The sequence below is a fragment of the Oryza glaberrima genome, chromosome 8, assembly GCF_000147395.1.
Source record: "Oryza glaberrima chromosome 8, OglaRS2, whole genome shotgun sequence".
NCBI lineage: Eukaryota > Viridiplantae > Streptophyta > Magnoliopsida > Poales > Poaceae > Oryza > Oryza glaberrima.
In genome coordinates, this window is record NC_068333.1 from 15,960,299 (window position 1) to 15,985,821 (window position 25,523).

The 25,523-nt window shown below is 39.6% G+C and overlaps 1 protein-coding gene and 1 non-coding gene across 2 annotated transcripts; both read left to right on the plus strand.

Annotated features, from left to right (window-relative positions):
* Window positions 1–12,498: 12,498 nt before the first annotated feature.
* Window positions 12,499–19,862, plus strand: LOC127781292 (sulfite exporter TauE/SafE family protein 3-like). The gene is made up of 13 exons (XM_052308232.1): window positions 12,499–12,722; window positions 13,346–13,567; window positions 14,066–14,225; window positions 15,720–15,920; window positions 16,012–16,076; window positions 16,261–16,288; window positions 16,363–16,424; window positions 16,680–16,766; window positions 17,105–17,155; window positions 17,459–17,680; window positions 18,944–19,037; window positions 19,143–19,283; window positions 19,381–19,862. The coding sequence occupies exons 2-13, from the start codon at window positions 13,355–13,357 to the stop codon at window positions 19,464–19,466; spliced, it is 1,410 nt and encodes a 469-aa protein (XP_052164192.1). The 5' UTR covers window positions 12,499–12,722; window positions 13,346–13,354; the 3' UTR covers window positions 19,467–19,862.
* A 158-nt stretch (window positions 19,863–20,020) lies between these two features.
* Window positions 20,021–20,092, plus strand: TRNAD-GUC (transfer RNA aspartic acid (anticodon GUC)). Its single transcript has one exon. It is a non-coding gene; the product is annotated as a tRNA-Asp (tRNA).
* The last annotated feature ends 5,431 nt before the right edge of the window (window positions 20,093–25,523 follow it).

Genomic DNA, 25,523 nt, shown 5'->3' on the forward strand with positions numbered 1-25,523 from the left:
GGCCCTTCGGACGACCCCTATAAGACCAACCAAATTCAGCCCGTTCATGCTTCTCTATGGTGACGAAGCGATGACCCCAACAGAGCTAGGGGCTAATTCACTAAGAGTGATGTTCTCTGGAGGCGAAGATGGGCGGAAGGTGTCACTCGAACTCCTAGAAGGGGTAAGAGTTGAGGCACTAGAACACATGCGCAAGTACGCTACAAGCACCTCGGCAACTTACAACAAGAAAGTTCGGCCGACTGAGCTATTGCCTGGCCATCTCGTCCTAAGGAAGAAGGCGAACCCAGTGGCGGTCGAAAAGCTTGAATCAAAGTGGGAGGGGCTATACCTCATCAAGCACAGGTCCAGGACGGGCTCCTTTCGCTTGGCAACTCTAGAAGGCGAAGAGTTCGACCACTCCTGCAATGCTGCTTCCCTTAAGCGTTTTTATGTCTAGAAGGGGTGGTACCCCATTCGCCAACTTGTAAAAATGTACATACTATTGTATAGGCCATTCGGCATCTCTCATTTTGTAAGCCCTTCGGCACAAAAAATGCAAAAATAAAGAGGAAAATGAAAAAAGAAAAAAAACTGGATGTAGGGCTATTATCCATCCCGGAGGCCCGAACCAGTATAAAATCTCTGTGTCTTTCGTCTTTTTACTTGTGTGAATGATAGTTCGTGGAAAAACCCCAAGGCAAACGCCTGATCAGTGAAAACGCCAAGGGGCGAAGCGAATCGACCGAAGCATCGCTCGCCGAAAGTTGAAACCGTGACAGCTTGTTTCGGGAAATAAATAACCGAACACCGCTATACTCGATTTATGTGAAAACACAAGCGCACTTTCAGCGCGGAATACCACAGATCGGAAGCGGAAGTCGAAAGCTGAAAAGTCAGCAGACCTATTTCGCTAATATATGCAAAGGGGCCGACATGTTCCGACCTAACGAAAGCACGAAATGTGACAATGCGAACAATAGCGAAAAGGAAATAAAACACATCTTTATTAACTTCGAAAAAATAATCGAAGAGTACAAGCCTTACAACATGGTGCAAGCAAAGAAAGCAACAGCTTTACAACCTAACTCACAGATAAATTACATCTTCACCCCCAAAACAATCCCCACTTCCTAAGGAATGATTTGGCGAATTGGGTTCGTCATCACTACTAATGTTATGCACTACCCTAAGGGAGAAAGGGGGCAAAACACAAACTAGACTATAACGACGCTGGGAGATCGCCTCCTGACGATCGGTCCTTTGATGGTTTCGCCAAAAGCGAACCATATCCTCCCGACGTTCTATATGGAAACGGTCGTAGTCTTCCAGGGTTCGCCCAGGGTGCACCCGCATCCAGCCGGCAACCTTCAAAACCTTGCAGCTGTTGCCGTTTATTATCATCTCGTGGTAAACAAGTTGAAACGGACATCGCATCTTCCGCAAACCCTTCATTGCCACGAACTTCTTGTTCTTGCTTCGCCAATTCCCAAAGGGGGGCCAAACACAATTTTCGGCGTACACCCTGCTAAATCAGTACAGAAAGGGCAAATGGCAAAGCGCAAAGTTAAGACTCTGCAAGAAATGTAGAAGTGGGAAAAGAGTAGGCACTCTCTGTTATGCAAAAATAATGCGAAAATGATGCAAGCATATATGCCAAAGGCATCAAGCATGATAGTTGGCTAAACTTGGGTGATTCATTCCATATATCAAAAAGGCCGTTCTCGGCTACAGTAAGAAAGGGGAAGGGCCATCGGCCAAATTTACATCGTTCGCCCTCCACAGCGAACGCCAAAAGAAAACTACAAAATCTAAAGAGCGGGCGGAGGACCTCACACCTCTGGGTGATCTTTGGCATCGCCTCCGGCCTCCCCGGCTGCCGACTCTTCACCCTGATCCGCCGCCTCTGCCTTCGCCAAATGCTTGAGCAGGCGCACCTTAGCAGTGGATCGGCTGTCCTTCTGCCAGAACTGTTTACGGCAAGCACGAAGCGCGGGCGAAACGTCCTGGGCATTGACCTTCCAGTCCCCCTTCGCGAAGTTGGGGAACTCGGCGATGTGCTCGCACCCGAACTGCTGCATTAGGCCCATGGTGAAGGCAGCCGACACACAGGCACAGCAATCACCATACGCGGTGGCACAGTTCGAAACCGCACCGCCGGCCTGTTGAGTCCACTCCGAGAACTCGAAGGCGGAAGCATCTTCGCCAAGAACACCTCGCACCCTCGCCCCATGTCAGTCAAGGTAAGGCGAAGTGTACGACACGCGGTCTTGGCGGACTCGGTGGCTTTCGCCATCTCCTAAGTGAACCGTTGCGTCTCCTTCTTAGCGTGTGCCTCTGCCTCACGAGCTGCCTAGCGAAGAGCCTCCATCTTCGGCTCAATAAGGTTATAATACTCAGTCAGGGCGGCGGCATGGGCTTGCTCTTTTTTGAGCTCAGCCTTGAGGCACTCGATCTCGACCTTCGCCTCGCTCCCCTTCTCCAACTTAGCTTGGAGCCACTTATTCTCAACCGTCGCCTCCTTGAGGGTATTGGCGAGGCCCTCCATCTCCAAGCTCTTGCGGCCCAGTTCATCGTCCTTGGCTCGAAGACGGTTCTTGAAACCGTCAAGACGAGCCCGCATGGTCCGTTCGGTTGAACAATGGGCCGCGAGAATCTAGATCAAAAAAGAAAGAGAGGGCGAAGAGGACAAGCGTTAACTTAAGCCATCGAAGACGAACGATTAAAAGTAAAAGAAAAGAGAACAGCATACCCGGACTGCCAAGCTCTTGACGGCAGAACAGCCTTCATCGAACTAGTTCAGCTCGGTGAACAGGCTCGGGCTGCCAGCCGGAGACACAAGATTACTTACCCCCTCGATGAAGGGGATAAGGTTCGCCCGAGTCTCGAAGTTAGCAGGGGAGAAGTGGGGCGCCGCCAGAGAATACTCTGAAGTAGACGTCTCAACGACCGTCTTCTTCCCCTTCTCAATGACGAGCGGCGAAACCACAGTCTTGCGCACAGGACTGCAGAAGACCCTAGCCGCGACCTTGACAATCCGGTCAGCGGAGGCCGAAGTCCCAGCGGCAACACTCCCGCCAGCTCCACCCGCATCAACCATGGCGCCGGGAGCGGTCGAAAGACCCAAGCTCCGACCGGCGGGCGAAGTAGGGGTCTCGTCCGAAGACTCGTCGTCGCTAAAAACACGAGCGACATCAACGAGCCCTTTCTTTTTTTGGGGCCTTCTTGATCGAACCCCCCTTCGTCACCTTGGCTGCAGCGATCGCATCCAGCGCCTTCGCCCCCTCCATATCCTTTCGGCGGAGGGGGGAGCAGTTCGACTCCACCCCGGTCTCGACGTGCTCGGGGCTCAGAGTCGGTGTATAGCCGGGCGTCTCGGCGCGGTTGTCGGCGGCCTCGTCCGCGGCCTTTTCGGCCGCAACCTCCATTTCCCCCACATCCTCCCCCTCCTCTTCGCCGTCGTGATCTTCGACAGTGTCTTCGTCGTCGGCGTCAGAGTAGGTGGAGGCAGGGGCCCTGCGCTTCCGAGGGGCCAAGTTCACCTGCCCTCGCATCCGCTTCCTAGACGTCCCCTCATCGCCATCGGCCTTGAACGGCTTCGTCCGGGGAGGAAGATCACCGTCATACACCTGGTTCGCCTGGCCAGCCGCCTGTAGCGTAAGCAGCTGGCTGAACTCTGCAATTGACACGTTGCCGATCATCTTCCGGGCTTCAGTGTCGGCCTGAGCAAGGGTCAACACTGCAAAAAGTCGAAGAATCGCCACATCAAGCGTTGAACAAAAATGAGCGAGTCACAAGTACGTATGGGAAAAGCAGAGGCTCACTGTTCGCCCCGTCGGGCATGACGAGCTTCGGCAAGCCGTCAACTTCCTTGTCTTGGTTCACCACGACTTGCCACGATTGGGAGAGGGGGAACATCCTAAGCATGCATAATTCCTCCACCAGATCGTGGCAGCTAAGGCGAAAACAGACCTTGCGAAGTAGGGCGACCGAGCCTCCATGGCGCCATCGCCGCGTCGGATACGGCCTCGAAGGGGATGGAGTGGTAGAACCATTTCGCCATCCAATGGCGATCCCACTTCGACATGGCGGCGTTCACCGGCCATAGATCGGAGCGCTCGGGGCGAACATTAAAGTGCACGCTCCCGAACGCCGTTTTCTTCGTCCCGGCTGGGGTGACCACCGTCTTCGAGTTTACGGTGACTTAGAACACGGCGCCGAAAAGCTCGGCGCTCGGTTCGAACCTAGCAGTCCGGCACGCCCAGTCGAAGATGGCGATTCGGACGAGTGTCGATGGGCTCAGCTGGGGAAGCTCCACTTGGAAAAGGCGAAGGATCTCCGGCAACAACATGTTGCACGGAAACTGAATCCCCGCCTCAAAAAACACGACAAATACCACCGTCCGGTTGTCACCTGGTTATGGCACCATGGCCTTTTCCAGGGCGAAGGCCTGCCCCTCCACCAGCATGCCGGCGCTGACAAACTTCGCCAGCTCGTCGTCGTCGTCCAAAAGCGAAGCCCCTAGAAAGGCGGTGGTGTCATCGTTGATCCTGCCGGGATAAGAGCCCGTCACGGAAGCTGTGTTCGGCTTGCGAGGAGCCATGGTGAAAAGCGTGCGCGGTGGTGAAAAGGGAGAACGAGCGAAAGATCTAGTGACTCAAAGGGCTCCGTGAAAGGAAAGAACAGAGAAAGAGAGAGCGCTCGCGGTGAATATGACGAGAGTGCGGCGGTGAAAAGGGGGAAGGGGGGAATATATAGCCCACCCAGGCGCCGGTTCGCCTCCCCACCCAACCGTATGCCTCCACGTGTCACAAGGGTAGGCGAAACGGTAAATTTCCATCGATCGAGCCGCACAGTGATAAGCCCACAAAGGTAAAGCCCATCACTGTTCATTTTGGCCCAGAGAAAAATAAAAACGGCTTCGCCGTTCGCAAGAGGCGAAAGCTACATAACGTTACTAACCATAAAAATACATGTACACACAGTGCACACTTTCTCTGCAAGACTCCAGAATAGGCTTCGGCAGGAGCGTCGGTTGAAAGGGGGCGCCTCATAACATACCACATGGTTTGCACGGTCTTGGCCGAAGCTCCTATCTCACCCTTGCCCGTGAGGGGCTTGTTGGCGGTATGTCATGAGACCCTTCGACTAGACCTGCCGAAACCATGCAACCATTGGGGGTTCAAGCCCAAGACGTCGAGTTTGTCAGGGCGAAGCCCCCATAGCGAAGACTATGAAGCAAAGACGGCGAAGGGTAAAGAATCGCGTTGGTATCCCACAAGGCTGAAGGCATCTTGGGTGAAGACTATATGCCGAAGAATGTGTGGCGAAGGCGGGTGACTTCGCCATAATGAGTCCAACTTCAAGAAGGCCCAAGAGGCCATCTCAGCCGCTCAAGCCTGGGGGCCATTGGGCCAGCGTTCGCCAGTCGGCCCATTAGAGGCCCATGTACCTCAATTACACTATATACCAATGTAAATGTCCCTTTCATAAGGGCAACCATGTAAATTCCCCTGTAAAACCTAAACCCTAATAGAGGAACCTATAATAGGGTTATAAATAGACCCCTAGGGTCATGTAAAAGGGGATCCCCAAAGAAAAATTCTAAAGATAGTACACTTCACCGTTTCCAACAACTGTTGAGTAACCACGTCCTTCAACGTACGCAGTTGTCACTTCGATAACAATAAACGTTCCTAAAAATTATCACAACTTTATAGCATATTAGAGTGATGAGAATAAACACTAGTTATGAACTTGTAGCTTGAACAAACAAAATGTATATGAATCAAAAGATGACAAACAAGGTATCTTAACAAGATATAGTGTTACCAACAATATTAATTTAGCATGCAAGTAGGTCGGGTAAAAACAAGCTCAAGCACAATATGAGAGATGGCAAGAACGAGCAAACCAAGAGAGGAGACACGTTGATTTGTTTCCCGAAGTTCGGATCCACGGATCCCACGTCTCCGTTGAGGGGCCACAAGGCTTGGTCTATTTCAACCCTTTCCTCATGAGGTTACACAAATGCACTCCACGGTTTACTCTTGATTTATTCCCTTGTGGAGGCGAAATCGAAGCCTTCACAAACTTTCCGTGGCACACCACAACCTTGGATGCTTACCGGCGACGCCAAGCCGTCTACGAGACCTTAGTCCCCAAGAGTAACAAACACAATCGAAGATTTGCTTGCTATGAACTCGAGTGCTCAAAGTAAGGAGTGAAACTCACTAGCTCTCAACTTCTCAATCACTCAATCTAACTCTTTCCCCTTCTCAAATCCCTTTCACAAAGAGGCATCACAAAGGATGGAGTGAAGCTCACTAGCTCTCAACTCCTCACTCTCTCAATCCAACTCTCTTCCCTTCTCAAATCCCCCTCGCAAAGAGGCACCACAAAGGATGGGAAATGGGGATGGCTATTTGGCTTTAGATGTGTCTAATATTGCCTAAGAATAGCAGCCACTCAAAGGAGGGGTGGAGGAGTTTATATACCCGAGCCCCTCAAAAACTAGTCGTTGGAGGCCAAGACTGTAATTTTAGGAAGTTCCGAAAAGCATTTTCGGATATGTCCGAAAATTTACAGAAGCCAATCTCAGATTCGCAGCCATTTTCAGAATTTCCGAAGTTTTTGGAGTTTTCCGGAAAATTTTCGGAGTTTCCGATAATTTTTCGGAATTTCCGGAAAGCACAGAGTAAAATGATTATAACTTTTCGTTTAGGAGTCCGTTTTTTATGAACTTGGACTCTGGAAAGCTCAATCAGAGAACTACCAAACTCAACCGAAAATAAGGTCTAAAACCACTCAAAGGATAGGTTAAAGCTTGGGTTTCTCTCAAGGTAGCACTATGATAGGTCACTTTGAGCACTGAGACATACACAAACGCATCGATGTTGCATCCCTCCTAATAGTACGGCATTCCTACACTCAAATATAAATAGGAAGAAAATTATACCAATAGGAATGCCTTCTTTCCATTTCCTTTCTTTTTTTTAAGGGACGCCAACACCAAAACCGTTTCACCGTATATTCTTCAAATGATTGATGCGGTTACTTGTAGCTTCAAATGGTCTCGCATGGTCCATCGTGACAAAGCCGTCACTCGCCCTTCACCACCGGATTTGGTTCTTCAGCACCAAACCCCTTGCTTGCCCTTCACCACCACATGGTCCATCATGACAGAGCATCGCTTGCCCTTCACCGTCTTGCCATAGTAGCCACTTCGTATCCCACATCTTCAATATCTTCACTTTGTCATTCTTGGTATCGTTAGGGGTAATGATATCACTTTAGCATCAACATCAACACCTTTGTAATCCTTGGGATCTATTTATTTCATTCAACTCAATAAAATTATTAGTCACAATGATCCGGTTGTCAACATCCACATGTTGGCCAACCGATCACATGTATAAAAGGATATAAATAAATGATGAGTATTAATCAACACCACGTGTCATATACTCAAATATATGCTCAAATGTAAAGATCCCAATTAAATGAAAGTGAATAACTTGGATCGATTACATGCATGACTAAAGTATAGGATTTGCTCCCTCTCAATGTATGCATACAAAATGTTTGTGTGACGCAAGAGTATGCATAAAAGAATGAAACATTAGGAGCTTATCCTATACAAGAATAGAAGGAATTTATCAAATATAGGCATTAAAATAAAAACATACATTCATCATCTCCATGTTATCAATGTAAAGAGACTAAACAAGATATGGCTCAAACAAAAACATTAGTCTCACATGTATATTGTTATTCACATGGAAATATTATATATGAACACATCAATATGTACATGGAGAGAAAGAGTGATACATATATAGCTTGATCTCTATGCATTTCATCCTTATAATTTAGGTACACCATCAACGAACGTTTCTCTTTCCACTCATATGAAATCCAGAAATCACCTCTCACATATTCCACTTTCATATCCATATGAGACTAGTAGACAAAGAAATGCTTATAACAATGTTAGTCTCATATAATTGGATTTGTCATTAATCACCAAAACCAAATTAATGGCACTTGATCTTTCAAAACCAACTAACCAAACATGCAAATCTCGTATAGATTGAAGCGCTATGATACAAAGCTGATAAGTCAATCCAAACGGCTGCACGGTGCGGGCCTACGTTTTGGCAGCATGCACCAGCTCGCCCTCTAGTGGCATTTAATCACATGCATGTAAATGAGAGGGCATTAGGGCAATTTTTTGTAATAGAGGTGGGTGCTACATCTAATTTTAACCACATCATCAACTAATAAATGAATGTAGAGGTAACATATACAATATGTTACATCTAAACTAATTCTAATATACTAGCATCAATGTTTATTTGCCCAATTTACTCTTCATCTTTCTTCTTTTGTATTGAATTTTGTGTAGGTGTTGCCTTTTGCATGATGTGTGGCTTCTTATATCTCTCATCTCTCCTCTTCTCCACCTCACTATTTAAGCTTATGTGTTATCTATGAGATTGTGTTTGGATGCTTATAGTATTTGCCTTACTGGATATAAGCTGTAAAAATTGAAAACACGCCTTATGTTTTGAGACAACAACGGAAAAAAAAATACACGCCCTCTAATCTGGGACGGAGGGAGCATCAATCAGTCAAAGCGGGAGATCAAAGATCGTAATTAAAAGCCTTAATTTCAATCGTTATAGGTAAGCTTCGTGTTAATCGTGTTAATTACTCCCTCCATTCCAAATTGATCTACATATTTTATAGGTACACTAAGACCAAGAAAAACTAATAACTCTCTCATACTATATTTACTCTAGCAACAAACTCAGTGCATGCACCATCACCACTATTTTCTAGCCAATAGCAAATCAAGATATTGCATGTGGATTATAAATACTTGAGTGCATGCATGCATCAATGCTCATTTACTCCAATGCACAAATAACGAATAGACTTAATGAATGGACACAAATATGTAGATCATTTAGGAAAAAAATTATATGTAGATCAATTTGAAATGGAGGGAGTATGTAATAATATAATTAATGGATCAGTAGAGGGACACATGTATATATATATCTTTGGAGTATATATACCGCTTCATGTATACGCTTGCATGCAATACAAGCTTGCTAGCTAGTGAGAGCAACCCCTCAAAAGTAGTGTGTCGTTCGTGTACTGATCAATCGGGATCGTTCTGCAGATCGAGTGATGTGATCCATCTTAATTAGTAATCCATCTGATCATAAATATACAACGCAATTAATTTTAGACATGACGTTGAATCTTTTTATCTTATTTAAAAAATTTATAAATTATTGTAAGTATGAAAAAAGTATAAGTAGTTATGCTCAAAATATTTGTAATAATAAAGCATGTCGAACAAATTGATAATAAGTGCACGTTTCTATTAATAAAATGAAATATAAAATAGCGTGTCTAAAGTTAATTGTGTCAAATATTTGTAAACTAAGAGAGTAAAACTTTGAGTTTTTCTTTTCTTATCCATTAGTCATTTCCTTCATTTCTTAAAACAACATAAAACAAACTCACATCACTATCTTTTTCCCGAAGGGGTGGGGCAAGCAAAATCTTCAACCAAATTAGAATTACGAAAGTCCAATACAAGGAAAAAAATGTACCAAGGTTAATCACAAGTAAATTTGTAATTTTTAATTTATGCAAATGAGCAGTATACGAAACATATTACAAAAGTTCGTTCTTAATCCTTGCTAACAAAGATCTCAACTCTTTGATTTAATTAGTTGGATTTTATAGAAAATTAAGATTAGATCACATTGTGACACATTAACATTTGTAATATTTTTTGATTGAATTATATATAGTTTGCATTGGGCCACCTTTTATTACTAGGGTGCGATGTATTTTCACCGTAGAGTTTTACTTTCGATCACCCTTAAACCAATCTTTTACTTTGGATTGGGTAACTTTGCTATTTTTTCGGTTTGGACCATCCTAAATAACCTTTTTTAGCACCCATCAACAACCTTAACTAAATTAGTTTCGGTACACCGGTAAACTTTTACAGATGTAGGCCATAACTTTACCAGAATGGAGGGTAGACATTAATATTAAAGAGAGTTAGGTGATAAAAAAGAAGTTACCTAGTTCAAAGTAAAAATATTAGTTTAAAGGTGGTGTAAAGTAAAACTTTGGTAATAAAAAATGACCAACTGTAATTTAGTTTTTTTTTACAATTACCTTTTTCTATTGTATAAATGATGTGCAAATCTTTTAGTTTCATAGGACCAATAAATAACAAAAAGAACCTCTAAAATTGGCTCAAATTGTTTTACAATATCAGTAAAATCAATATGAGCCGTTTACTTTTTCTAATCCAATGATGATATTTATTTATATTATCGTCTCAACATTAGTAGTAGAATAATTATTTTTACTATTAAATCAACTACAGAGATTAGGGCCCCTTTAAATTACAGGAATAAAAAAAAGAAATACTAGGTAAAATTCAATTTGATATGAATGCAAGTGCAAAACAAATGATTGAAAAACACAGATAAACATAGAAATGGCCATTTGATTGGACCACAGGAAAAATGTAGGAATTGGATGAGAGAGATAAAGGTTGGATTTCTTGCTAAATTTCCTCAAAATTCTCTATATGGTTGCCCATTTCATAGGAATTTCAAAGGATATGATTCTATCTTTTGTTTCAAAGGCCTTCATAACAAATTTTCCTATAGGGTTAAAATCCTACAAAATTTATGTATTTTTCATCTAAATCAAAGAGGCCCTCACTTTTACTTACTACCTGTCTACCTCTATAAGAACAGAATCTCATAGTTCCATTCAATCCTTCGTGGCCCCGTCTAATCCTAGGTTCCTATATTTTAGGGCGGAGGAAGTAATAATACTCCATCTATTTCATATTATAAGATATTTTGATCAAATTTATAGAAAAACGTATCAATATCTACCACAACAAACTAGTTCCATTAAAATATAACAAATATTTTAAAATTTATATTATAACAAATATTTTAAAATACATTAAAATTTATATTATATTTGTTTTATGTTCTATAAACTTTGAGAAAGTTAAAAAAAGTTTAATGTAAAAAAATCAAAACATCTTATAATTATAATAACTAGTTGATGTCCCACCCTTTACTACCAAACATATGGATGAGCATGTTATATATTATATAAATGATAGATATACATGTTTAAACTATGTGAAAATGATACTCCCTTCGTTTCAGGTTATAAGACTTTGGTCAAAGTCAAATTGCTTTAAGTTTGACTAAGTTTATAGACAAATATTATACTATTTACATTACCAAATCAGTTTTATTAAATTAATAATTAAATATATTTTTATAATAAATTTATCTTAAGTCAAAAATATTACTTTTTTTTATAAACTTGGTCAAACTTGAGGAAGTTTGACTTTGACCAAAGTCAATAACCTGCAACAGAGGGAGTAGATCATAATTTGGTACTTTCATATTCAACTTTAAAATATACTCTCTTTGTTTGTTTCATATTATAAGTCGTTTTGATATTTTTTCTAGTAAAACTTATTTAAGTTCAACCAAATTTATAGAAAAATATAGTAATGTTTTTAACACAAAACAAACTCATTATCAAAATACATTTAATGCTAGATTTAATAAGATTACCTAATTTTTTTTACATGTTGCTAATTTTTTCTATAAATTTGGTTAATAATAAAAAAATTGATTTTCAAAACGACTTATAATATAAAATAGAGAAAATAATAAATTATAAATGATGTATCACACTTATATAAGATTTGAGGTACTCTAGTAATAACAATAGCGGGTGGGTGATGGTGTGCGCATATTTACTGGAGTAGTAAGGCTATGTTTAGATCCCCTGGCAAAATTTTTCACACTGTGACATCGAATGTTTGGACACATATATGGAGTATTAAATATAAAAAATAACTAATTAGACAGATTGCGTGTAAATTGCGAGACGAATCTTTTAAGCCTAATTGCTCCATGTCTGACAATGTGGTGCTATAGTAAACATTTGCTAATGATGGATTAATTAGGCTTAATAAATTCATCTCGTAGTTTACAGGCGGATTTTGTAATTTGTTTTGTTATTAGTCTATGTTTAATACTTCAAATATGTGTCCGTATATCCGAGTGACACGCCAAAACTTTACATCCTTGATCTAAACACAGCCTAAGTTTTATAAATTAGTACTCATTCCATTCCAAAATAAGTACAGTTTTGCACTGTTCATATCCAACCATTTGTTTTATTTGAATTTTTTGTATGTTTAGTATTTTTATTGTTATTAGATGATAAAACATAAATAATATTTTATGTGTGATTATTTTTTTTCAAATTTTTTTTAATAAAATGCACAGTTAAACGTTAGAGACATATACCAATGGGCTGCATTTATTTTGAAACCAATAATTTTACGGTAGAATGCTCTGTCTCGTCGTTTGTCAACAAGTCATATCGCTTCTACTACAATCCTTGTCGCTCGCTCGATCGATCGATCGATCTCTCTAGGCTCTGCCACCAGTCCGCCCTTCCACTCCTCGTCCTTGCGCTTCTTCGGTTCTTCCTCTCCGAGGTCCGAGCTGCCCAAAAGTCTCATCGATCCGTTCTCTGCCACAGCCGCTGGATTCTAGCTTTCATTTGCTTGCTCTGATCCGTTGGATTGGATTGCCTCGTTTTGAATAGTTCAGAGAAACCTTGCTCTGACGGAGTATTGTGGCTGGCAGCAGGTTCGCACTGTTATTTCTTTCTTTATTATTATTTTCTTTTTTCCGCCAGATTATCTAGTTTTGTTAGTGGAGCGATGCTGCCAAGTTTGCAACGATGCAATGCAAGCGCGCTCGTTCAAAATCCTGTTAATTTAGTTACTTACGAGATTCAAGCGCACGAACTCGCACTATAATCTCTCTAAGTTTCCGCGGCGCAAAAAAAAAAAAAAAAAGTTAATTACACTTTGGTCCACCTTCTATTACCAAAGAAACTTTGAGCCACCCTCTAACTAATATTTTCACTTTAGACTAGGTAAGATTACCTTTGTTGCGGTTTGGACCACCCCAAGTTACTTTTCTAGTTGTATCTACCCTCTAATCTTGCGAAGAATAGTCTACATATAAGTCGGGAAGATTATTGGTTTATGGGTGCCGATGTGGTTAAAGTCATTTTTGTGCTCGAAAAAGTTTTTGGGTGGTTCAAAGTGAAACAAAGCCAAATTAATCTAGTCCAAAGTGAAAAGATGGTTTTAAAGGTAGTCTAAAGTGAAACTTTGGTGATAAAAGGTGGCCCTAAACGCAATTTACTTAAAAAAAATGCAGTCTTTTATTTTTCTTTTTTAAAAAATGTTTGGGTTTCGCAGGTTCAAGAAATGGGGAGGAAATGGCACCACGTCGCCGCGGCGCTGGCCGTGGCCTGCGCCGCGACGGCGGCCGCCACCGTCGCCGCCGCGGCCGACAGGGGGCTCTGGTCCGCCGCCGCCGCCGCCGTGGCGGAGGAGGGGGAGGAAGCGAGCCACCTGCGCAAGGTGGCCAACTTTTTGTGGCGGAGCGGCGGCGAGAACTCCTACCACCACGTGTGGCCGGTAATTAATGGCTACAAAAAAACTCTACTCGATCTTGAGTTGGTTTTGAGTTCTAGGATTAATTAGTCTGTTCTTTTGCCGCAGTTCAATTAGTTCGTTTTTTTTATTTTCTATTAAAGATTCCCATTTCCTCCCCGTTAGCAGACCTGTGGTGCCGTAGTATCCGACTGTTTGATTTAGATGTCTGGAATTTTTGGAATTTTTTATTTTTCTAATTTTTTCTTCTGACTCCATTGCTACCAATTAATCCTAGCATTTGGTAGATCATTTATAAACATGCTATCACTTAATAGAGTGATCTTACCTTCAGTTGTAGCCATACGGAGAACCTTTTTTTACATTATGATAATGAGGCTTACTGAGAACTGCAGATTTAATTTAATTCTTAGAAGAACATTTTGAACCTTCCTCTTCATCTTTCATATGTGAACCAGACGGTGATCTTTGTATAGATGTGCTGTTAATTTGTTGAATCACACGGACCAATTTGTTTTGCAGCCAATGGAATTTGGATGGCAAATTGTGCTGGGGTCATTTGTCGGATTCATTGGAGCGGCGTTTGGGAGTATAGGCGGTGTAGGCGGCGGTGGGTTCTTCGTGCCGATGCTGACCTTGATCATTGGGTTCGACGCAAAGTCATCCGTGGCGATATCAAAATGTGAGGTTTTGGTCCTTAATTTAAATCAATTACCAGCATTTTTCATCAGTTGCATGGATTATCTGAAAGCAGCACCCCCATATTGTCCTTCGGTTTCACAATCAGCAGTGCTGCGAAAGCAGTAGTATATCTTCTAATAAAAATATAAAATGATGCATTTTGTGCATTAACTAGGTTGCCTTTCCTAAAATTGTTTTTCATTGATTTGGTCATGTGTCTACGGCTTATAAGCCACACCCGAAATAGTAAGCCAAGGAGGGCCAATGCCTGTCCTTTTCTGGTGTTGCTGAACTTGGCCTGTCAAAACAAAATTGAAGTGAAAACATTGAAAAAGAGGAACTTGTGTTCATGTTTACAGAGATGTATCCTGCTACAATAATAATGATGGACCACTGTGATTAATGTGTCTACAGAATGGTTCTATTTAATTTAATTATGTCCTACCTACAGCTTTCAATATGAGTAGGTATCCATTCTGAATCACGCATATGAATGCACATGTATCCATTTCATGTTTCGAATCGTTGATTTAATGTATATTATCTCTGTTTCACATTTATTCAACACGGTGATATTGTAATTTTCCGTGTTTTTTGCATCACTGGTGGCTCATCATATACATTTCTGAATTCTACAATTTGCTTTTACCATTTCTGAATTCAGTTTAAAGAATTGTAAAAGTTGAATGAACTCATACTTTCTTGTTTCCAGAATCTTACAGCCTCATCTTTTCGATTATGCTTATGCTTATCAGCCAAAATTTGAATTTTCAACTTTAAATTTGGAATTGATTTTGAGGTTTTTTCATCGAAGTTTATTTTTCAACCTTTGCTTTTAGATCACTAAGAACACGTATATAAAAGTTTTGTTCACAAATTATTTTTCGTTTGCAAATATGCCGTTTGGCTTATTCCATCGATAAGCCAAACGATGGGGGCCTTATTTATACATAATTGTCTTACTGGCATTATATTGGACCATACATATGACAAGCACGCCGCATATTTAAGTTGAAATATTCACAAAGCTGCTGGCAATCTATTGTCTAGAAGAATGGTCTACATCTGAAAATAGATGTTTAGAAATAAAAGATTTAGAGAACATTCAAATATCAGTGTGAATTCTAAACATTTTTTTAGAAAATGAATTAAAATCTGGCTTCTACATGGCAGATTGATGTGTAATGCTCCTGCACTAAAAGTGTCAGCTGTAAACAAGTGCAGTTTGGTACTTGGCACTCGTGATAAGCATTTTAGAATTTGTTATGCGAGATAAATCTCAAAGTAACACATCTCTAAGGAGCATTTCAGGTGGAATTCTGTCTGCTCGAATAATAATAAAAAAAGGCTTCCAAAATGATCTCATCCTTTATAACATGATGGTATGTTTTCTTTTTTCAGTAATAAATTGAGAGTAGAAAAACCCTGATACTTTTGTTGATGGTTTGTTAGGTTCATGTATCTAATTAATTAAGATATTATGTCTTTCGAGCAGGTATGATAATGGGAGCCGCTGTGTCGACTGTGTACTGCAACCTTAAGCGGAAACACCCAACTTTGGACATGCCAGTGATTGACTATGATCTAGCCCTTCTTATCCAGCCGATGCTCATGCTAGGAATTAGTATCGGTGTCATTTTCAATGTGATATTCCCTGATTGGCTGGTCACAGTTCTCTTGATCATCCTTTTCCTAGGTACTCCCATGCTTCCTGAATCTGCAAACAGTCGATCGATCTGTTTCCTGCTGTTGTTGACTTCAGTTTACATTTCAAAATTAAATTTTAGGCACTTCAACTAAAGCTTTTCTCAAGGGTATCGAGACATGGAAGAAAGAGACAATAATAAAAAGGGTAATATTCTGAATTTCTGATTCTGTTAACATCCACACATTATCAGTTATCATCCAACATGGCAACATTCCAATCATGAAGCTTCACACCCCTAGGGGCTAGGGTGCACGTTTCAAATTCCTTTCATTCTTTTCATATTACAAATATGCAAATATAATCTTATTTTGGTTCCACTCAATTTCAGGAGGCAGAAAAGCGATCAGAGCAGACAAGTGAGTACGAAACAGAACTACTTTTCCCCCATGAAATATGTAGATATTTTGCTCATATCTTCGTAATTTATCAGGTGAAGAACTAGAGTATAGACCAGTTCCTGCATCTGAGTCAAAACCCCCTTCAGATGAAGCGGTAATACAAAATGATGAACTTTATCTTCCATTGACTTGGTAACAATCAGTGGTGAACCCAGAACAAAAATTACCGGGGGTCCAATACATAGTAATTATCTAATTATTGACTGATATACTAATTAAAATAATATAATTTAGTTAGAATTGGATAATCTACCCGGAGTCCTGTGACCCCGGGTAGTTCAACGTGGGAGCGCCACTGGTAACAATCATATGAAGCTCTTATAAGATTAAAGCTTGCCTGATACTGCAGGTATCTATTTTGCATAATGTTTACTGGGAGGAATTTGGACTTCTTGCCTTTGTTTGGATAGCATTCCTCGCACTTCAGGTTACTAAGGTGAGAACCTCAAGTTCAAGTTTGATTGGTGACATGATCAATACTAGGAGCATATATTTAAATTTTCAGTTTGCCCTGATCAGCTTGTTTCTGTAAATATGGATACTTCAATTCTTCCTACCTTGTTAGTTACCAAATCCATCATGTAAAAGTTCTTCCTACCTTGCGGTGATCATCTTGTTGACTTGTGTGCTCCCCATACGAAATTAGCATAAACTTTTTTTTTTCTCGAACAAACCTTATATGAATTTCAACTTTTGTAAATATACTGCACAGAACCCAGAAACAGATATACTGCAACATTGAGTCATGCAGCTTTGTTATTTTCATGTTTGCAGAATTACATGCCAACTTGCTCCACGTGGTACTGGGTTTTGAACTTATTGCAGGTATTTTTTTTTAATGTCTTACCTCAAATTTCAACCATAAACTCATAGCTGATGTAGTTTCATGCAAATATTTGTCAGAATAGAAGATATACAACTTGATATTTAAGAACAATCATCAGGGTCCATTCCTACAACTTGTCATTGTTTTCTCAGTAGTCTTTCATTAGAACATACCTACATTCGCTTTATATACCATCCAGGCTATAATGTACTTCTTACTACTTGTTCTAATGTCATAAATAATCATAGCATATGTAATGTCCAACTAATTGTTCTAATGTCCTTTTCCTTTTATAAATGCAGATCCCAGTGTCAGTTGGGGTGACCATGTATGAAGGACTAGGATTGATGCAGGGGAGGAGGGTCATATCATCAAATGGAAATGAGCAGACCAACCTAAAATTTCACCAGCTACTTATGTACTGCTTTTTTGGAATAACTGCTGGAATTGTTGCCGGTCTGCTTGGTGTTGGGGGCGGCTCAATCCTAGGACCCATGTTCTTGGACCTTGGTGTCCCTCCACAAGTAACCTATCATGCCTGATTTTCCTTGTTAAAGAATTAGTAGAAACCTAATTGCAAAAAGTGGTCTCCGCCTTAATGTTAGCCGTGCCATACATCTCATTTTGATCCCTTCCTTGGTATTGAAAACATTTCTCCAGACCCACAAATTCCAAAATTCCTGGGACCTCTGATACCAACATCCTTTTGAGATTACCTCCAATCTCGTGCCCACAAATCCATACATAATGCGACCCCCTTCAGACACCATTCCTCCATAAATTCCTCTCCAAATTCCCTATAATCACCACAAATTTGTATCTGGAATTTGAGTTGAGTCCCCATTCCAACTTCCCCCTTCAAAATTTCTTTATTCCATTCCCGCCACAAAAATTGAAGATAAATGTTGGAACTTGTTTTAATTCCTTTCCTTCATTATTTTCTGAAGAACTCCATTGAAATCCCCTCTTTGGATATATGATTCAGATCTACTTATACCCAAAAATTCAATTTTGTTCAAATATTTTGTGAAATCCCCAAAGTTCTTTCAAATTTGAATCTCACATTGAAATTCGGAACCTATGAAATTTCATTCAAAAGTTCATCTCCACAAGGTTCCTCTTGAAATTTCAAATTTCAAACTTTAGGTCCAAATAATCGAAAATCTCCTGAGATACCTTCCTAGAATCAATTGTCAAATTTGAATTCAACTTCCGAGTTCCCTTCCTTTCCTCCCAACAAATAATCATATATCTAAACTACAAAATTCAAATCCCATAAAAAATATAAAAATTCCGACTCCAAATTCTGCCCTTCAATTGCTAACAATTTATCAATTTCAAACTTCTGATTTGATTCAAAACTCAATCAACACATTCAAATAATATTCCTATTCAATTCCCTGGAAATTCCTAAGAAATATTGTGCAACTGGGCCTTGCTCTCCCCTTTTCTTCGCCATCTTGGTCTGGCCCACACTCTTCCTCGTCTTCTGTTTCCCTGAAGCAGGCAGGTGTTGCCTAGCTCTGCTGAGCTCCCCTCCATTACTCCTCTCCTTCATAGCAGCCCACACCACGTCCCACTTCTGTTGGATGCACGTCATGGCAATTTTGCATTTTATGGTTGTACATTGAACAAGATTAAGGGGGGTCAATATGCATTTTTCAAAGTTTAAGTATGGTCAATGCATTTTACTGCTTTTAAAAAAATAAGTTTAGTACTTCTTGTTTTATAACTGTTGAATTTTGTTCGCCCATTTATTTTCGCCTCTCTAACTGAAACTATCATAGGTCGCAAGTGCCACTGCCACCTTCTCAATGATGTTCTCGTCTTCCATGTCTGCTGTTGAATACTACTTCTTGGACCGATTCCCTGTGCCATATGGTAAAAACTCTTCCCCCCCCCCCCCCTCTCTCTCTCTCTCTCTCTCTCTCTCTCTCTCGCGTATGATCCCAACTACCTGTCATTTAATCTTTCAAACATTTGCAGCTCTTTACTTGACCATTGTGGCATTCTTTTCTGCGATTGTCGGCCAGCGAATGGTAAGGAAGGTGATCAATTGGTTAGGGCGCGCATCGATCATTATCTTCACATTGTCCATCATGATCTTCCTCAGTACAATCCCTCTAGGTACTTTATTTTCTCCTCCTCGCCCCTCACTGCAGATGATCATATTCGACGATTTCAACACATATATCATCATCATACAACCTTGTGTAATCCGTAGGTGGAATCGGTATCGTGAACTGGATTGGCAAGATTGAGCGACATGAGTACATGGGATTCGAAGACATATGCAAGTTTGATGCATAGGAGGAAGGTAAACATGGGCACTATATATACTGTGCAGTTTCAGCCAATAGAACACATATATCATCATATTTGCCTGGTCAGATTGCAGCATGGAGATTGTTTTTTCGCCCTGTAAATTCAAGACAGTTGTATATTGATAATGTCCCTCAATTGATAGTAGCTCGGAGGAGACAAATTTACTATACTACTCACTCCGTCCTATAATATAAGGGATTTTAAATAGATGTGACATATCTTAGTACAATAAATCTAGACATCCACCCAAAATCCCTATAGGACGGGACTAGTAGTTTTTTTAGGTGTTCAGACATGTGAACTCTCCTACAGCAAGTAGTAGTACGTCCATAAAGCTGTGAACTGTGAAGAGAGAATAACAAGAGCAGGTCCAGTATATTGTTCATTTTTACTGGTTTCAGTGTAGTGAATTTATATTTGTGCCGGCTAATTTGACCTGAAAATATAAGGGATCGAACGTTGCGAATGTGCTTATCTTTGAATTGGAACTTGATTACGATGGTAAAGTGATAGCTGAGCTATGGATTGCTAATAACAAGGTCGTTGTAGTATAGTGGTGAGTATTCCCGCCTGTCACGCGGGTGACCCGGGTTCGATCCCCGGCAACGGCGTTTCTCATGTTTTTTTTTCCACTCCCTGTAATGTCAAAATTTTCATTTATTTTGGACATATATTGGTCCAATTAAGTTTTTTCCCCTTTTTTCCACTCCCTGTGTCAAAATTTTCATTTATTTTGGACATATATTGGTCCAATTAAGTTTTTTCCCCTTTTTTCCACTCCCTGTAATGTCAAAAAATTCATTTATTTTGGACATATATTGGTCCAATTAAGTTGTTTCCCCCTTTTTTCCACTCCCTGTAATGTCAAAATATTCATTTATTTTGGACATATATTGGTCCAGTTAAGTTGTTTCCCCTCCCTGTAACGTATGTTTCCTAAAGAAAATTTTTTTCTCTCAAGATTTATCAGTCTAGTCAGCCATTCACAACTTTAAATACCAGTATCATAAATAATATAGTTATTTTACTTAACCATTCTAAAGAGAAAGAATAAATATATCAATATTATACTCCTCAGGTTATAAAAGCAATTCAAAATAACATCATATTGGCGAAGTGACCATAATTCAATTGGTGTAACTTGCTCACCCATATTTGTGTACTAGGTACGGGTGTTTGTATTTCTAGCTAATTATCCTTTCAATGATATGGGTATCCATCGACAGCACCTTTAGTAACTTTGATAGTGTATTGTAAATAAAAAATGCATTCAGATATACATGTCACATGTGTATATTTATCTCCAAATGCATTTTTTGCACAATACACTTATTTTATCACAACGGTATGTTACAACAAAAATTATTGTCAAATTAATTAATTAATTTACAACGAATAGGCCGTGGTAACATCTAAACAAACAAGTAATTAATAGTAGCCAGCATATTATTAATTACTCAAGCACGCAGAAGCAGCTTGTCGTCACCTTCTGCATCTCTTGTTGCCTTTCCTTGCTGGGAACGAATTTAATCACGGACTACTCGTCGTATACTAAATCAATCGTAATATCCACTGCACATGCATATATATGATCCATGGATGCATGAAAGAATTATATATCATCCTCGTAATGAAATATATTGCTGCTGTCACATCAATTGATTTGCATAATTTGTCACGTAAACCACCTCAGGGCAGCCAAATTCAGAGATACTACTACATATACAACTTGGTTAATTAATCCAAATGCTTTATTTGTCCACCACTATACCATATTACTGTGTACAAACACTACAATTAGTCACAAGTTAATATGTTGTGATCTGTCTCTTGCATCTAATTAACTGATCTCTGAAACTTTCGATCAGCTACAATCATGTGAAATATATATTCCCCGAGATACGCGCCTTATATATAGTGGTATACATATTGACCCACGATCACGTTTCTTGCCTTGTTTGATCACTAAGGGCAAACGAACGGCCATAATTTGTACCAGTAGTTTTGACTTCAGTGGCATGCAGTGCAGTGCACAGTACAGTTCAGCCGACCATTCATGATCCTAACATGATTATTTTGTCTTGTACCCTTACAATTTAATATCTTACTATAATATTCGTTCTAAAATATATAGCAACCTAAAATCAAATTTGAAACATTCTAATAATACGGATCTAGACACAAGACTATATATGACTTTATTAGACATATTATAATATTACGAATCTAAATATGAGGTTGTGTCTAATCTAATACTTCCTCCGTTTCAGATTGTAAGACTTTATAGCATTGCTCACATTCATTTAGAAGTTAATGAATCTAGACACACACACATATATATATATATGCTTAGATTCATTAACATTATATGAATGTGGGCAATGCTAAAAAATCTTACATTGTGAAACGGAGGAAGTACTAAATTACTAAATTACATATCTTTTCTTCCAAATGTACCCGAGGCATGCACTTTCTTTTCTATTAATTGTGTCATTTATGGAGACTAGCAGCAATAATGTGTCTGCTGAGTATTACAACAGATGCTAATTAAATAAATGTGCTATAAAAGTAAGAGTTAATTAAATTAAGAGTAAAGTACATGGGCGGTCCTTAAACTTATAGGGGTGTGTCATTTAGGTCCCTAAACTTTCAAAATGCATACCCAAGTCTCAGAACTTGTCATACTGTGTAATCTAAGTCCCAAATCGCTATAGCCCCTATAGTATCCTACGTGACGCTGATGTGGCATGCCACACGAACAAGACGTGGCATCATTTTGACTAACAAATGAAACCCATTTAAAAATTTTCTTTTTCTTCTTCTTTTCTTCTTTTCTTATCTTTTTCTCCTTCTCTTCTTTTCCTTTCTTCTCCTTTCTCTATGACCCGAATAGAAGAAAGGAAAAAAAGAAGAATGAGAAGAAAACAAAAAAGAAAAAGAAGAAAAAGGAAGGAAAAAGAAAGAAGAAAATGGCACGTCACGTCCATATGGCATGCTACATCAGCGCCACATAGGATCCTGTAGGGGTTGTGTCGATTTGAGATCTAAATGATACACTTTGACAAGTTCTAGGATATAGATATGCATTTTGAGAGTTTGGGGACGTAGATGACACAGCCCTGCAAGTTTAAGGACTGCCTATACAATTTACTCTTAAATTAAAATGCAAACAAAATTATCATAAAATGGTTCTAGAGATTATATAGGCGACTATAGATATATATGGTATCAATTAATAATCTAAATACAAATGTGCTTCTCAACATTGCCAAAACATAGATGTCTACATCCATGTATACATCTAGTTAATTACAAATGAAAGGTATTTATAATGATGTATTCACAAACATATATTTATCCACTTTGCTAAGGGAGCACCGGTGTATGGTGGAGTCGTGAGGTGCATAAGCATGACGGCACCCACCAAAATTCAAATCCTAATACCAACAAGTACTACGATCATGTGGTGCCCTTATAATAGAATTTTAGTGAACTTATTAGGGATTTATGTTGTTCTCTCTTTGAGTGTGTGTTAGCTAGCTAGATGGCGTATTCGTAGGTGTGTGCGAGTATGGTGTGAATATGGGTATTTGTACGTATGAGTTTTTCAGTGTAATGGAAAAATAAATTTCTGCATTTACTCTTCTTGACAACAATTTAGAAAGGGTACATATGCTACCATATGCATCTTAAATTAAATTCTACTATCTTTGAACAAAATGGGGTACTGCAATTAAATCACACGATGTACATCAGATCTCTGCCTTTTGCTGTAATCAAGTCATCTTATACTCAGTTTCAAGTACGATGTGTAGGTTCCCTTTCCTGGTTCACTCATGTATGTCTGAATAAACTCAACCTGAGTTTATAATGCTTCATTACATTTTGTGATCTGCATGTGTCATCTGATTAATTTCTCACCGATCGATGCAGGGTTAGTCACCACATGGACAACAACCCTAAAGAGCAAACCCTTGTGTACTTCACATATACATGCTTTTCGCTGTCCCATGTATGTGAAGAACACTTAATTAATCGAAGAGCAATTTGAGTGAACCACCAATCATGGATTCCGATCGAGTTGTAGAAAATTGCTTATATATCTACCATATAAAAACATGCTGTTGTGCAAATATTAGTGGACTAATTAATGCACCCTGCCATAATTTTAGACTGCAAATTAAATTACCTTTTTTTTATAATGGCAAATTAAATTACCTATTTTTGTATTTTCAATTGCTTGCAAATTCGATGGCCCTCATGTTAAGGTCAACCACATGTCATGGTTGATAAAGACAACTACGATCGAGTATGGTATATAGCTAGTGTTTTGATGTTCTGAACTTAATCTCTGTTGATAAACTTAGTCACAAATATAGTATTTTGATATGTCTATTAAAGGTTATTCAATTGCTTTACCGATAATTATATGCACTTTGAATTTGTGCAGGATGAAATCATATATAGAGTCAAAACTTAATTTCCCAATATTCACTGGTGGAGAAACCGTTTGTAGTCCCGGTTGGTAACCCCCTTTAGTCCCGGTTGTCCAACCGGGACTACGAATCCGGGTGAAATAACCGGGACTAAAGATCGGTCAACCACGTGGCCGGCCGAACCATCTTTAGTCCCGGTTTGTGTTACCAACCGGAACTAAAGATCGGTGCACCATTTTTTTATTTGCATGGCCCTGTTTGATTATCTTTAGCCACGTAACTTTTGCTGCACTAAAGTTACGATCTGTTACCAACCGGGACTAAAGATCCCGGGGGTGACAGCATTTGAACCGGGACAAAAGATGATCTTACCAACCGGGACTAAAGATCAAATATGCACGTTACCCTTTTTAACCGGGACTAAAGATCATTTTTAGTCCCGGTTTTTGTTGCAACCGGGACTATTGTGTAATTAGGCCGACCGACGAAATATGGTTTCTCCACCAGTGATTGTAAATTTCTTTTATTTTTTCGAAGCAACTTAAATTTCCTTCACCTAGCTAGCTAGGTTTCCGGCTTTCCGCACTATCATGCGTGTTACGCATATGGAAGAAGCTCGATCCTTGTTGAAAGTTACGCAGCACGGAAAAATTCTATATGTGTTACCATCGACAAGTGATCAATTCTACAAAATGCTATAACAAAAGGGTGTTTCTTCCTTTTCCTTAATCCCATGCCAAAAGTCTAATTTACCTCTATAATATATGATGTACTCTTTATGCTGATATTATACACTTCTAGGGGTAAAATAGACTTTTTAATGCGTTAACAGAGCTCAATTATAACAGCTGTCACCTGACAGTTATGGCAGAATGGGAAGAAACATGCTTGTGTGGTGGCATTTTGTAGAACTCATGTTTGGTATTACCTCAGTCCTAATATACTTGTCATCCTAGATTATTTAGCAAAAATTAATGTTTAGGAAAAATGACTATAGCACCCTCTATTAAATTAATGTTACATGATTGGTAGGTAGAGAGTAGAATGGAGAAATTTTGAATTGAAGATGATTGATATGATAAAATATACTTTAAATTGACAAGTTCTTCAGAACAAATTTTGAATCGTAAGTGACATCTATTTTGAGACGGATGGAGTACTTCGTACCATTGATCACTTTGTCGATGGCCAAATTATAAAATTTCTTTATCCTAAGATTCTATTTATAATTTTTGCAGTTACCATGAATTACCATTTTACATATAAAATAACACATTCGGTATCAAACTATACACAGAGTAGCATATAAGTTAAAATTTTGTCATCTATCTGTTTTAATAATTTATTTGTTTTTTCTCCAGGCCTTAATAATTTATTTGTTGCTCGGATCGGATAAGACAATACAGTTATTTGTGTTATCACCAATCATGACAAACAACGGCACCACGCAACTAAGAAAAAACCTGCATTTTCATACACCACACACAGGAGATCATGATCTCCTAAAAACTACAAAGCCCACCTATTCTCTCCGGGAACAATGATCTACAAGGCAGACCAGAATGGAAATGCCATGGCAAGCAAGCTTTGCATGCATGAGATCGAG